At 38.0% G+C, this 13,601-nt stretch overlaps 1 protein-coding gene across 6 annotated transcripts; it reads right to left on the bottom strand.

The window, feature by feature from the left end:
* Positions 1–491: 491 nt before the first annotated feature.
* NEK3 (NIMA related kinase 3) lies at positions 492–13,475 on the bottom strand. 6 transcript variants are annotated; one of them, XM_032099675.1, is made up of 16 exons: positions 13,377–13,475; positions 11,924–12,150; positions 11,022–11,115; positions 10,702–10,799; positions 9,606–9,689; positions 8,896–8,963; positions 8,690–8,776; positions 7,619–7,673; positions 5,842–6,042; positions 5,431–5,500; positions 4,791–4,837; positions 3,792–3,891; positions 3,233–3,379; positions 2,067–2,201; positions 1,275–1,401; positions 492–729 (listed from the first exon to the last, which is right to left on the bottom strand). In XM_032099675.1, the coding sequence occupies exons 2-16, from the start codon at positions 12,038–12,040 to the stop codon at positions 663–665; spliced, it is 1,497 nt and encodes a 498-aa protein (XP_031955566.1). In that variant the 5' UTR covers positions 12,041–12,150; positions 13,377–13,475; the 3' UTR covers positions 492–662. The 6 variants fall into 6 exon arrangements, with proteins under 6 accessions (XP_031955566.1, XP_031955568.1, XP_031955569.1 ...); XM_032099677.1 differs by having other exon boundaries at positions 3,233–3,355; XM_032099678.1 differs by lacking the exon at positions 3,233–3,379.
* Positions 13,476–13,601: the final 126 nt, after the last annotated feature.

The following is a 13,601-nucleotide window of genomic DNA, read 5'->3' as shown; positions in this document are numbered from 1 at the left end:
ACCAGTGAAGTGAAATTGAGTCCAGGAAGAAGGGACGGTGGGAGAAAAGTGTTCTAAGATTTGGGTTTATGTCTCATTACTCTGCTCTGATTTGGTTGGTAATAAATTAAATTAATTTCCTCAAGTCAAGTCTGTTTTGCCTGTGACAGTAACTGGTGAGTGATCTCTCCCTGTGTTTATCTTGACCCATAAGTCTTTCATTAAATTTTCTCTCCCCTGCCCAGCTGAGGGGGGGAGTGACAGAGAGGCTTTGGTGGCAGCACCTGGTATCCACCCAGCATCAGCTCACCACAACGCTGCATTTCCGTATGAAATCCAGAAAAACACCATTACACTTCTCGTAGTGCTACACCATCTCCTCAAAACGTAACAAGAGGGCAATTTGGAGAATGTTGTAATTTGACTGAACATTTCTGCAAAGCTATTACCAACTTCAAATACATTTAATACGTGGACTTGTTTAGCTATTTGCAAGTGTTCTTCCTCAAAAAGAAACTTTTCTAAAAGAGTTTATTGTACATTTTCCATCCTCAGTTTTGCAATACACAAGATATGCCCACTCAGATTTTTTGGACTGAAATTATTTAATGAATAACCAATGATTAACAACAACTTGGATACCAGCACACCTAACTTCACTAATCATACATAAATTCAAGTTTTCAGTCATTCTGTTTCAATACCATTTTCAGTTCCAACACCCAGTCCGGGTCATCTTCCTCGAAGTCCCTAAAAGTAGGTTCAAAAACATGATAATTTAAAAAGCAAAATACAACTTTATAAATTGTTAATTGCTTTTTTCCCCCAAAAAAATTACCCTGTAATTAGGATAAATTACGTTAAAAATATCAGCACAAGAGACTTACTTCCTGCCCCACTGTGATTAATGAACCAATAGATGTTCTCTTTGGAATTTACAAAAGTAAGTTTTATCAAAAGCAAAGCCAAATTCATATACTAAGAGACTGCAGATGTGTTGATACTGACAGCCTGCAGCCAAACTGCAGCAATACAGGCCTATGTGGTTCACCTCTAGGTGCCACAGTCTGAGAACTACCCCCAAAATATACAAACATCCATAAATCACAGCATTTTTGTTCATACATTGTAAGGTATCAAATGCTACTAAATTTCAATTTCATTATGTAAGAGAGGGATGGATTTAAATGCTGAGAAAAATACTTTTTTTGGGGGGCGGGGAGGAATGTTATTATGCAAGAATCTCTTTGAGGAACCAAAGAAAACATAAATGCAAGGACATCATTTGGACATACGTGTCATCTTCATCAGATCTAGGCTCAAGTCTCTCAGAATCTACGACAACAGCTTCATGTTCACCATCTACTTCATCAGATGCTTTGCTTTCATCAGAAAGTGGACCTCTTAATATATTTTCAGAAGCTTTGAAAATACAAAAATTAAAATGTCACCAAAATATTTTATTTTTTAAAGTAAAACTATTAATAATATAAATACAGTAGAGTCTTTCTAATTCATCCCCGGTTTGCAGCAGGTTCCAGGATAAGTTGTTACCTATTTTAAGTGGGAAGATAAAGTAGTAAGACAACTGAAGTGCAGAACATGTATTTGTGACTGTGGCTGTGCACATCTGTAGACTGCAGTCGTCTTCAGCTGCGCCATCTGACCATGCTGCCCTCAAACCAGGGCACCACTGCCTTAGTGAAGGTGGATCTACCTAATGGGGCTACAGTGCATTTCCTGCACCTCCCTAACACACACACACACACACACACCACACAGCTTAGCAGGAGGGAGGACACAGGAGGCACCTGTGTTTTGACACAACCTCATTCAGCTGTTGAGTTGCATATGAAAATCCATCATGAAGAGCTGTAGTGGAGATGTACAATCACTCATGAAGGCCAAACCTGGTTTTTTGAAGTCTATGTTTCATTTGGTAAACTTAAAAAACCCAAAATCTAGCGTGTTGTGATACGAATGCAAGTGCACTATCATAGGGGCTATGTGTGAAAAAAATAAAGAAGAAAAAGCCTTTATTAATAAACCTGTTTGCAAAAATGTTTGCCCAGAAAATGGGGATTTACCTGGTTTATAAATTGTGTATGTTTTAAATGCTAAGGTGACATCTGCATTGCTGAGCATGTTCATCAGGGTCTGAGGAGGTTCCTTGTTCCACTGCTTCCGTGGCTTATTTTCACTGTAGTTTATAACACTACCACCTGGGTATAAAAGCATTCATAAATGCCATTTAGATAAAATTGCATTAGCAGTGTGGGTCACACTCAAGAGAGAAACACAGGAAGAAAAGGTGCTCCATCTGTAGCATCACTGACCTCTCAAAAAACTGAGGTTGACACTGTCAGCATAGAAAGGAAGAAAAGTTACAGAAGGCCACGGTGGAACCACCTGTGGCCAAGGAGCCAGCAGGAACTGGCTGAGGGGTGTGAGGAGGCAGAGTCCCTGCAAACTTATGTGGTGGCTCTGCAAGTCTCACAAAACGAAGCCTGAGGCTGTTTCTGTGCTTTTTAATAGCAGAACACCTAAATACATGCATTCCTCTGTCCACTTTCCCTGCCCTGTGTATAACTATCATCTAACATTCCTACCACAGCTTAGGAATTTTCTGACTACTCGTATCGTGATTATTTATTTCTGCAGCATTTATTCACATTTACCTAGAATACATACCCAGAATCACATTAAATAACAATTGCATCAGTGTGGGGCATTTTAAAATTGAAGCCTTTTTCAGAAGAAACCTCATGTTAAGTGTTTTAATTAAAAGCTGTTGAGAATGAAAAGTCTCTGCCTCACATCTGCGGTACATCATTAATAGTTGTTGTTACTGGCCTTGTTGTCATTTTGTATGTTAAATGACAACAAAAGTAGAGGTGTAGATGTTCTATGCTCCCAATCTAAAGGTTGCATTCTGCACCAAATGAATTCCTCACTGCTACCTCCACAGATGGTGTATTAAGAGGAGGGTTGTAGGATAATTTCTTAGCAATGATTGTAATTGTAGAGTTGCTAATATTAGCTGTGTTTTTCACGACTTTTTGCAATCCTCCTGTCACACAAAAACACAAAGAAATTCTCTTCAGCACAGTGAAGTTTTTGAGTGTTCATTAATGAAATATTTTAAAATTATTTTAACATAATTTTAAACATGCCGTGTAAAGTTTTGGCTTTTAAAATCTGTAAAGAATCACTGACACTACTTGAATTAAAAGCACATGTAATTAAATCTTACTTTCAGTCTCTTCAGGTGTAAAACTGGAAGAAAGCAAGGATGCATTTTCCAGGACATCCAGTACAGTATTGGATATCCTCTTTTCCCATTGCCTCCTGTGGGCGTGTGACAAATCAGTACTTCCTGGGAGGACAGCAGAAGCTGATACTGTAATTGTAACAAAAAAACCCCATGATAACCAGCATCTAACTTGATTCCATGTCCAGACTGCCCCATACAGGCAAAGCAGTACTAAGAAGCACTTAACTAGCAGTGATGTTTGATTCTATGGGTACAAATCTGAACTGGAAAGTGTTCCCCATACATTTACTCTATTCCAAATGTTTTCAAACAGTCATTTTTTAATACTTTGACAAGATAATTTTTAAGGTTTTTTTTAAAAATCTCAGATGAGCACTATGAATCAATGTACTTGCAGAAGTAACTGATGGTGGCATGGTTTTCTTGTCTTGAGTTACCTGAGACTAGTTTGAGCTACCTATTTAAATGGCCATATCACTGACATGTAGATACCAGTACACAGAAGGAAGTCCATCAGCCTTAAAACTGTAAAACTTACCTTCTTGACAAGATTTCTTTTGTTCCCTTGTGCCTTCACTCAAACCCTCAGCATTTTTCCTTTCTAAGGGGCTATGCTTGCTACTTTCATCTTTCCTTCGCTTTAAAAGAGTAAAGACTGTATTAATGTTCTTGTTGTCAAGAAAGACAAAGCAGTAGTATTAGCATGGCATTAATTATTTTAGTTTTGCTATAAAATACCTGGCCTAAAGATTGGAAGATTTGAAAACTAAACCACTAACATCATGAAGACAACTGCAATTGCACATTACCTATTATTACACTGTATTTCACACTGTGTGCCCATGACAGACAACCTCAGTTTCTGAAGCTAAGCACATATGTAGTTATTTGATGTAATTTGGGGGATTTTTTAAGTAGTTTGGTTTTTTTTTTTTTACATTTAAGAACAAAAGCAATATAAATTATTTACATTCCCAGGGAAAACAAGATGCACCTGAATACTAAACTTCTCAGATTGACAGGTTTATGAAAAGAAAAAAACATAAGCCCCAGGGCAACATGCTTTTTAAAAATATACTGAATATGGCTGAGTCAGGCTATGCTGTAATGTACCCATAGGAACATCTTGGCCACCTGTGACTTTATTCTCCTCACTTGAAATCTCACCTGGGCCCTAAAACCTGGTGACAATTACGTCAGACTAGACTGTTTCCAAAGCAGCCAGTTCTAAACGTGTCTCAAAAGTAAAGAAAATGGATAAACTTTGGCAGTATCAAAAAAACTTAGAAAAACAAGAGAGGTTTTTTTTGTTTGGATTTTGTTTTAACAGGGTTAGAAAAAAACCCACTTTGGAACAGAACTAAACGTGGGAAGAATCAAAGAGTTAGAATGGTGGGAAACACACAGGAAAACTACAATTTGAACACTAATAGGCCGATTTATGGTTTAGCATAGCAATAATTTTCTGTAAAAACTTTTCTATAATATAGAACATTCTAAATTAGTAAAATACAAACATTTATATTTGCATACTTACTCTATTTTCTGTCTTATTGTTTGAACTTCCACCAACCATGACACTACCTGATACATTAACGAACAGATTCAAGAGTTAACACCTTTAGCAAACATTTGTAGCAAAGTGGTATTCCAGAGTATGACAGCAATGCCACTGAGCCAAGCAACAAAAATTGTGTGATAGCTTCTTCACACTTCTGACAATGTTGAGCTCAATTTCAACAGAGAATCCCTCTACTATTCCATTCCAAATGTGCGCAAATTTTGGTGTAGCTAAATTTATGCAGAAGAAAAATGTCCAACATTCTCGCTCTAAAAATTAATGAATGTAACCTGCTTCACCATTTTCTGGGAAAAAAAGAACTGTCATGTTCAAAATACATGCAATTGTTAAAACTTTTATTTATTTTAAACATGAAAAGCTTATTTCTAGCACAAGCCTTAAGTCTTACAATACACATATTGCAGCTTTGCACTCTACTTAGAATATAATTTACACCCTTCAAGAATTTTTCCATGTAAGTTCAATAATATAAGATTTTGAAATAATTAAAAGTAGATTGGACAGATAATACTAACGTTTTATAGCTGTATTTAAGATCTTTCATTTCCTACTCATTTTGTCATTCCTTACATCAACAAAAACGTTACTGACTTACCCTTTGGTCTTGATGCATTGCCTTCATGTTTCTTGGTTTCCTTTAATACCTGCTCAAACTCATTTGCCATCTGAAAGGTGTATGAAGAAATGCAAGTACTGTGTCATTTTAAACTTCTTCAAATTATTGCATATATTATTGTTAAAAATAGACTCACTATACAAAAGCACTGTTCCAGCTAAAAATATCTAATTTTATTAGCCTCGGGTTAATATTCAACCTTAATTTTCAAAACAAACACTTGTAAAAACTCGAGTTTTCTGGTAAGTCTAGAATTGTATGGCATTTAGAATAGGACCTACATAACACTACATTTTATAGTTACACACTAACAAACTACAAATGAAAATGACTTAGTATCTAAAATGTAGATAGTATTGCTTAAATCTAGAGGCAAAGAATATACCATACCTCAGAAGGAAAACAATTTTTTACAAGTTTGGCTAAGCAACCTCTTGAAAGAATAGTACTGGCTGATGGACGATTCTGGGGATTTCTCTTAAACATCTGTTTTATTAAGTAATGAAGTTCATAGGAATAGTGAGATGGAAGTGGATCGTAGGACCCTTTGCATATCTTAAGGATGAGATGTTTCCAGCTATTGGCTTGAAACTGCATTAAAAATAAATTAATATTAGAGTACAGAGTTTAAGCAGAAGGTAAAAAGTAGCTGACATAATTTAAGATAACCTGTACAACTGAAAAGCAGATAGGAATTATTACTATAAATTTATGATTGTTCAGATTTTATTTTTATAGAAATCAAGTTCATCAACCCATATACTTGAGCTCAGACTCAAACTACAAGAGTGAAACAGTAAGCTAGGAAATATGGAGACTCTGATTTAAAAAAATCATCAAAAGTAGGCTGTAAGAGCACAAACATCCTCTTGCAAATCTAGTGTCTGAGAACTTCTAGATACCATGCAGGAAGTTTTCTTGGATTACACCCTGCTGGCTTGGCTGCAGGGTGCCAAGCACCCAAGGAGTGTGTCATCTTCTTGTATCACCTCTGATAGCTTATGCAAGAACATATGTGACCATCACATCAAAGCAGATATGTAACTTTTCAACACTGCTAATAAGAGAAGAATACTCCCCTCCTTGAAATCCCAGCTCTGAGCTCTGCCCCAAGAGCCGTGACACTATCAAAGACTTGCCACAGACCTACTTAGGCTAACACACACCATGCACAGGCTCCCTTATCACTCAGTCACATCAATGTGAACTTCTACACTCTTGCACAGCTGGCACTGGCAGCTGTGGAGAACCTTTTGGTGACACACAGGATGTGAACAATGCTCTCAGGCATATATGTCATTCTTGGGCCTGTCCTTTGCAGGGTCAGGAGCTGGGACTTTGATGATCCCTGTGGGTCCTTTCCAACTCAGAATATTCTATGGTTCTGATTTCAAGATACAGTATGAGCTCAATGAAAGGAAACTGCTGCTTATAAAAATCTAAAACAAAATGACCCTCAATTAGGATCTCATTTTCCTGCAAAACAAACATATCCTGATAAGGGCTCTCATTTCACCTATGTGTCTGTATAGAGAAGCCAGAGGAAGTTAACATGTAAGAAACGTAGCAACAACACTGTAAAAGACAATGTCCCAGAAATGACAGAAAGACAACCATTCATCAAGGTCCCCACCGTTCCAACAGGAGAATAGTGCTTGGACAGTGACTTGTTTGATTTGAAGAATAAGCAAAGGTGTATCACTGATGCAAGCTATGAAAATGTTTATTGCTTACTACATTTTGCTATACTTGCACACAATGTATTTTCATTAGCAGAGATTTTGAGTGTCTTTGTCTCCATGTCCTGTGATTATCTTGATCCTGTAAAATGCAATGCTCTTGCAACTGCAGATATCTGGAACTAGCCTGGCGGCTGCTGGACTCAATATGCCCAGATCACCTCACTGATATTGAGGAAAATTAACCAATTAAAAAAACAATTGTTTTCTAACAAATTTGAAAATTGAGTCTTCTACAGAAGGGTCCAGTAGGTCCCAAGAACTGCTGAAACAGAAACATATAGTGAAGGAGGCATGGAAAGGGTGGAGCAATACCTCCCTCTTTTGGAAGCAAGCAGCAAGCACTTCAGTCAACTCTATAGTACAGCTAACTGCTAATTAAGTTTCAAGGAATTCCAAAACTTTTATAGCAATAAAGCTGTACTTACCGGGTGTTTTAGAGTGCACAGCTCATACAGAATACACCCCAGAGACCATATATCACTGTAGATACAGAAAGAGGTAAAAAGTTTTGAGACAAAAATTACAATGTAGTATCTTGCTTAGAAGTGTGAGATTTAATATGTGTACATAACTGAGCTGAATAAGCTAAAAATAAATGTAAGTAACCATAAAGGACAACACAATTATGTGTTTAACCTCTCCTGTGGAAATGTTCTTGCTTATTTTACCCTACCCTGATGTAAAAAAGGATGACTGTCATACAGTTGTAGGTGGCTTTTTATTCCTAAGATGTCTCTTAAGCAATTTGCTCCAACAATATTTATTCTGCACTTGAAAGCCTTTGTATTCTATGGCCCTTAAATCAGATGGCAGCCACACAATCCTAATTCTGAGAGCTAGAATTCTGGCCCTGCCAAAAAGAGTTCTCCTACTGAGAAAAAAACCCTCATCATTTTTCACCAAAAGTGAGTACTGCCATCTGCACAAGAAGCAACTGCAGCCTTTCTTGCAAGAAGAGCAGGAAACAACTTGAACTGTAGAAGGTTTCTTACCTCCCCTGGAAAATCAATCACAGTTCTTGCATAAGGACCAGAATAACTAAGCTCTATAAATCTAAGTAATCCATTCTGTGCCATTATCCCTACATAATCAGGACTGCCATGAAGAGCTTAAAAAAATCAACCATCATCCACCAACCATCCCCAAAAAATAAGACCAGCAAAAAGATGCAAACACGTACCTATGTTTGTGGATATATACACACTTCCTTGTGTGTGTATGTTTGTATGTGTGTATTCACTCTCCCAAACAAACAGAGGTCTGCACACTGGTTTTCAAACTTCGAGGACTAAAGATACTGTGCTCTCAGCTACCTAAGTAAAGAGGAATTTATGCACTACCATCTTAAAAAAATGTAATTACCTCTTTGTAAATATTCTTCAGCTCAGTATCTTCTCTGAAACAAATATGGATAAGCCACAAAGCCAGATTGAGACAGCAATAAAAAATCCATCCATCAGTCAGGCATTATTTGTGACCACTGAAAACATGAGTACCTTTTGTTGTTGTATGGCAGGCTTTCCCATATTTCTGGAGGTACGTAATAAGGAGTTCCCACATAGGTGCAAGCATATGACATTGGACTAATGAAACAACAGAGAAGAAATGCCAGGTGAAAAGCAATGATTTATGAGCTCTGTACTGTTCGTCAATGGTAAAATTAAACTTGACGCCAGTGAGATCAGTTGGGATGTCCACATACTGTGCAAGAAGGCGTGCAGATCCAAAATCTCCCAATTTGACTTTTCCACTTTGAGTGAGGAAGACATTCTGCATTTCAAGAGCAAAGATTAACATACTTAAATATTCTCCTACAAATCTTCTGCAGTTTGGATATACAGAAAACACAGAGATAACTACTTCTGGTATTTTATCTTTGTATTTCCTTTTACTTGCTTCTCCTAATACTTCTGCCAAAAAAAAAACCCCAAAAAAGCCCAAACCAGAATGGCTTTATGGGCCTAAAGCCCTAGCATCACTAGCAGAGGAAGAATCAGAGCTTAGAATTGCCTTAATCTCTATGCTGTACTCAAACCAAGGGCCTACTTTCTTCTGAATTTCCCTCTTTCTGATAGGGAAGAGTAGAAAAGAAAAAACTGTGAGGCAAGATATTTGCAAACTGCATAATCCATACACCTTTTTATAATTCTGTAATGTCTTAAATTATATGCAGTCTGTCACAAGCAATTGGTGCTATCAGCTGTGTGGATATGAGGGATATAGATATACTTCAATGATGTTTACACCCACAGTATTACATCATCCCATGCATTCAACAATTTCATTTACATGATATTCTTAGGCCTAAATAAAACCCACAGAACTTAGCAGTCACGGAAAATTATGAAAGAGGGGGTTTAACTTTTGCATGCAGGAGAGTTTATTAATGGCAACAAAACTTGCTCTGTTCACCTTGGATTTTATGTCCCTGTGCAGCACACGTTTATCATGAATGTGCTTCACAGCCAGGCACATCTGCACAAACCAGTGAAGGATCTGAAAAAGAGTAGCTAAGAGTTGTAACAGCTCACTGCTCAACATAATGAATACTTTACTAATAGATTTTAAAAAAATTAGGAAAACAAAAGCATGTTCAGAACATTTGGGAGTTAAAAGTAACTCCAGCCTCCAACCAGCATGAAAGACTGAGTTCTTCAAGACACATTATATTTTAACATAGCAGAAGGAATGTTGATTGGTTGTGTCCAGAAAGCTCTAATAATACATAGCAATAATAAAGCTGCGGAACCACTACCCGGGCCTTTACCTGATGGTCATTTTATAAACAAGTTAACTACAGTTACACAGTAAATTAGCAAACAGAAAAAAAAACCAAACCACCAAATATCAAACAAAAACAAAACTCACATGGAAATAATATACTGTTTCTAAAAGGAAATGTGGTCCTTTTTAAGTACAGAGGAAAACTCTTAAAGGTGCATAGAAAGCCTAAATATTCAATTAGCTGAGGTTTCTGATCCTATCATTTTAACACAGGTGATACTCCTAACTGTAGCAGGAAATAGCTTCTATTCACAAAAATGTCACTTTGAATCTTCTCCTACCTAATTTTATAGCTTCTCTGACTTCTCTTCTAAAAGGAGTTAGCACATGCTGAATAGTTTAAACATTTAACTGCTACCTAAAAAGCAGACATTTATTCTCCTGGTTAGCTTTATTTATCTTACCAGAGTGGTTTGTTTACTTTTCATTTGCAGTACTCTTACTGTGCTTTAAATTCTGTCTGAAGGTTGTGTAAAGTTCCTACTTAATTGCATACAAACCTGACCAGTTTTCACACTACCTGAACAATTTTCAGATACAAGTAGCAATTTCTTTTTTTATTCCTTTCAGTCCAATTCTTGTCTTGATCTGCTGGAAACTATGAAAGAAATAATGCTCCTATCTGTAAATTACTTTGTTTCATCAAGATGTTTGCATATCTCTGATTTGGTTTATGCAGCATGCTTCAGTTTACCCCTTGGTTGAAAACGATGTCTTTTCTTACCGTGTCTTCAGGGAAAAAATTTCCTCCTTGGTGTTTAATCTTTTGCATTAGATCTCCATTGTCACAATATTCCATCACTATATACAGATGGCCATCAGCTAAATTTTTGATAATTTAAGAATAATTAATATTTTCATTAGCAGGATAAGTACTGTTTTTTTACTATACGTAATACTTTTTACTAGAAAGTACATGCTATGTCTTCTATGTTACAATAAACATGTATTTTGTTTATAACACATTATAAACAAAAAAAGAAAGTAATCCCTGAGGACTACGCAGCTTCAAACAAATGAAGAAATTTAATTTTTTATACTTACCTTCAAATGATTCTTTAAAGGCAACGACATTTGGATGTTTCATTTTAGCCAAAAGAACAGCTTCCTTCCTAGAATTCTCTACACCAGATGAAGACTGAAAATATAAATACACTTACTATAAATGTCACACTAGCAAGTTTTCACATATACACATAAAGTGCCTCACTTTTCACAGAAAAATATTTTTAAGAATTGTTCTTCACTTATTTTAAGTCATTTAGAAACTTTTAAAGTCCCATCTTTTTAATCTGTGGTTTATTACTAGCTGAATACTTCTTTGGGTTTTTTGGGCATTTGGTATTTTGTAGGGTTTTTTTTTTTAATTTGAGAGATATTTTCCTACTTCAATTAATAACTTTTTCTATTTTAAAAGTGCAGAACTATATAACAAAGCAGCACACACAGACTTTGAAACAGCTGATAGGCTGCATGAACTCAATATAAAGCGAAGTGCCCACGTGTTAGCTGAGCTTTGACCTCCAGAAAGCCAGTGCCTCCCATTTTGTGACTTTCAGCTTAGCTGAGTGCAGAGAATGTAACCCAAATAACTAATTACCAGCAATAATATGGTATTAATTTCCTCATTAGGCATTGCAGATGAAATCTGCATTTTAGTGAAATCAAGGGCAATCACGCCAAGGGCATCAGGGGGAACAGGGGTTTCATTCTAAGCATCTTCATACCTGCTACACTTCCCAAAATCCCAAAATCTAACCACGTACTTCAGGTAGTACCAACAACATCAGCTCAAGATGTAGTTACACAGTAACCATACTACACAACTGTCTAATACACAAAACTCTAAGCAAAAGTGTTCAGTGTTTCAAAAATACACCCAGAATTACCGTTTTTAATTTTTTTTTTTTTTTTTAAGTGGTGAGTGAGGTTTGTGTTACACTTACCATTGGAAGCCTGATTTCCTTCATTACATACTTCTGGTCACTGATTTTGTGATGAACTAGCAGAGCTCTGCCAAAGGATCCCTCTCCTAGTACTTTCAACACGTTGTATCCTTCCATTCTTTATAAAACCAGTTCCAACACTTTTCTTCAAGTGCCTTCTTTCACAGGATTATCTTCTTAACTTTGTCATGACCTTAACACTTTTAAAAATTTTCTCTTAATATAACCTGCATGAGAAAAAATCCAAACAAAATAACAAGAAGGGGTGATAAATGTGGGTACCTACATCTGTCCAGCATTACTATGACACACTTCCCTGCACCGTTACCTTGATTCTACTGAAAATGAGGCCTCCAGGAAGTACAACTTGAAACATTATAGTGTTATTTCTGTATTTTTAAATTTAAAATGCTAAAGCTGTTCGAAAATGTCAGTAGACTTACAACTTCACATCTTTTTTGTTACCTGCACTCCTGCAGGTGGTTTCGTAACACTAAAGAAAACTCACAGGCATAGTAATAGAAACAAGAAACTTAAAGCTTCCAGTGACAATTCTCACCTAAAACAGCATAAGCAGGATCAAACTGGTAAAAGTTACTATGCAAAGACTTCAACAACTGGAAGATACAGAATATTTTAGTTGCAAGCGACCTACAATGGTCACTGGTCCAACTGTATGGCCACTTCAGGGGTGACCAAAAGTTAAATTACCTTGATAATGGCATTGTAACAATGCCTCTTGAACACTGACACGTTTAGGGCATTGACCACCTCTCTAAGAGTCTGTTCTAGTGTTCAACAACCCTATCAGTAAATAAGTGCTTCCTAATGTCCAGTGTAAACCTTCCCTCACGTACTTTTGAAATGTTCCCAGTTGTACAATCACTACATTTAGACTACATCACAAGAATCAATGAGGTTGGAAAAACCCTCTGCGATCACTGAGTCCAACCCAAGAGCACCACGTCGACTAGACCATGACAACGAATGCCACATCCACTCCCTTTGTGAATACCTCCAGGGATGGTGACTACCACGTCCCTGAGCAGCCCATTCCACTGTCTAATCACCCCTTCTGTGAAGAAATCTTCCTGATGTCCAACCTACAAGTCCCGCGGCACAGCGCGAGGTTGTGGCCTCTCCTCCACTACTGAGCTTAGCCCCACCCCTCCTAAGAGCTCCCATAGCAGTTGAAACTCACACATGATCCCGTTTTCTGCTAAAAAAGCATCTCCTGAAGGATTTCTCGGCGAGCAGTGGCTGTTAGCCTTTATTCCAAACGCTGGTGCTAGTAAGTGGGTTGGCCATAATTCAAACATCCTCCTATGTATATACCTGAGCACACAGGGTGTTCTAATGGGTTGACGAGCTCTTTTGTTCCTACGGCTCCTTGACCCTGAAGAGGAGCAGCCCAAGCCCGCCCCGAGCCCCTCAAGCCCCGCTGGGGACTCACCTCAGCGGGCCGGGCCGCGACCCGCACCAAACCCGGGCACAGCCCGAGCGCCCGCTCCGCGCTGCCCGCGGCCGGCCGGGGCGGAGGCGCAGGAAGGGGCAGGGCGGCGGCTCCGAGGCCGGGCGGGAGCGCTGGCCCCGCCCGCCCCGCGGCAGCGGCCCGGCCCCCGGGAGAGCCTGGGCTGCTGCTCCGCTGAACGGAAACACCCAGCGGGGCCTGAAGGGG

Source organism: Corvus moneduloides, chromosome 2 (assembly GCF_009650955.1).
Source record: "Corvus moneduloides isolate bCorMon1 chromosome 2, bCorMon1.pri, whole genome shotgun sequence".
In the NCBI taxonomy this organism is placed as follows: domain Eukaryota; kingdom Metazoa; phylum Chordata; class Aves; order Passeriformes; family Corvidae; genus Corvus; species Corvus moneduloides.
The sequence above is the reverse complement of the archived record's forward strand: the minus strand, read 5'-3'. Positions and strand labels throughout refer to the sequence as shown.

What these genes read in the sequence shown, in the direction of transcription:
- NEK3 (XM_032099675.1), bottom strand. Translation starts at nt 12,040, where the DNA reads ATGGAAGGATACAACGTGTTGAAAGTACTAGGAGAGGGATCCTTTGGC. An exon ending in ACAATAAGACAGAAAATAGA is followed by an intron (nt 3,892 to 4,790) that starts GTAAGTATGCAA and finishes ACTCTTTTAAAG; the next exon opens with CGAAGGAAAGATGAAAGTAG. An exon ending in AAAGAAATCTTGTCAAGAAG is followed by an intron (nt 3,380 to 3,791) that starts GTAAGTTTTACA and finishes TTACAATTACAG; the next exon opens with TATCAGCTTCTGCTGTCCTC.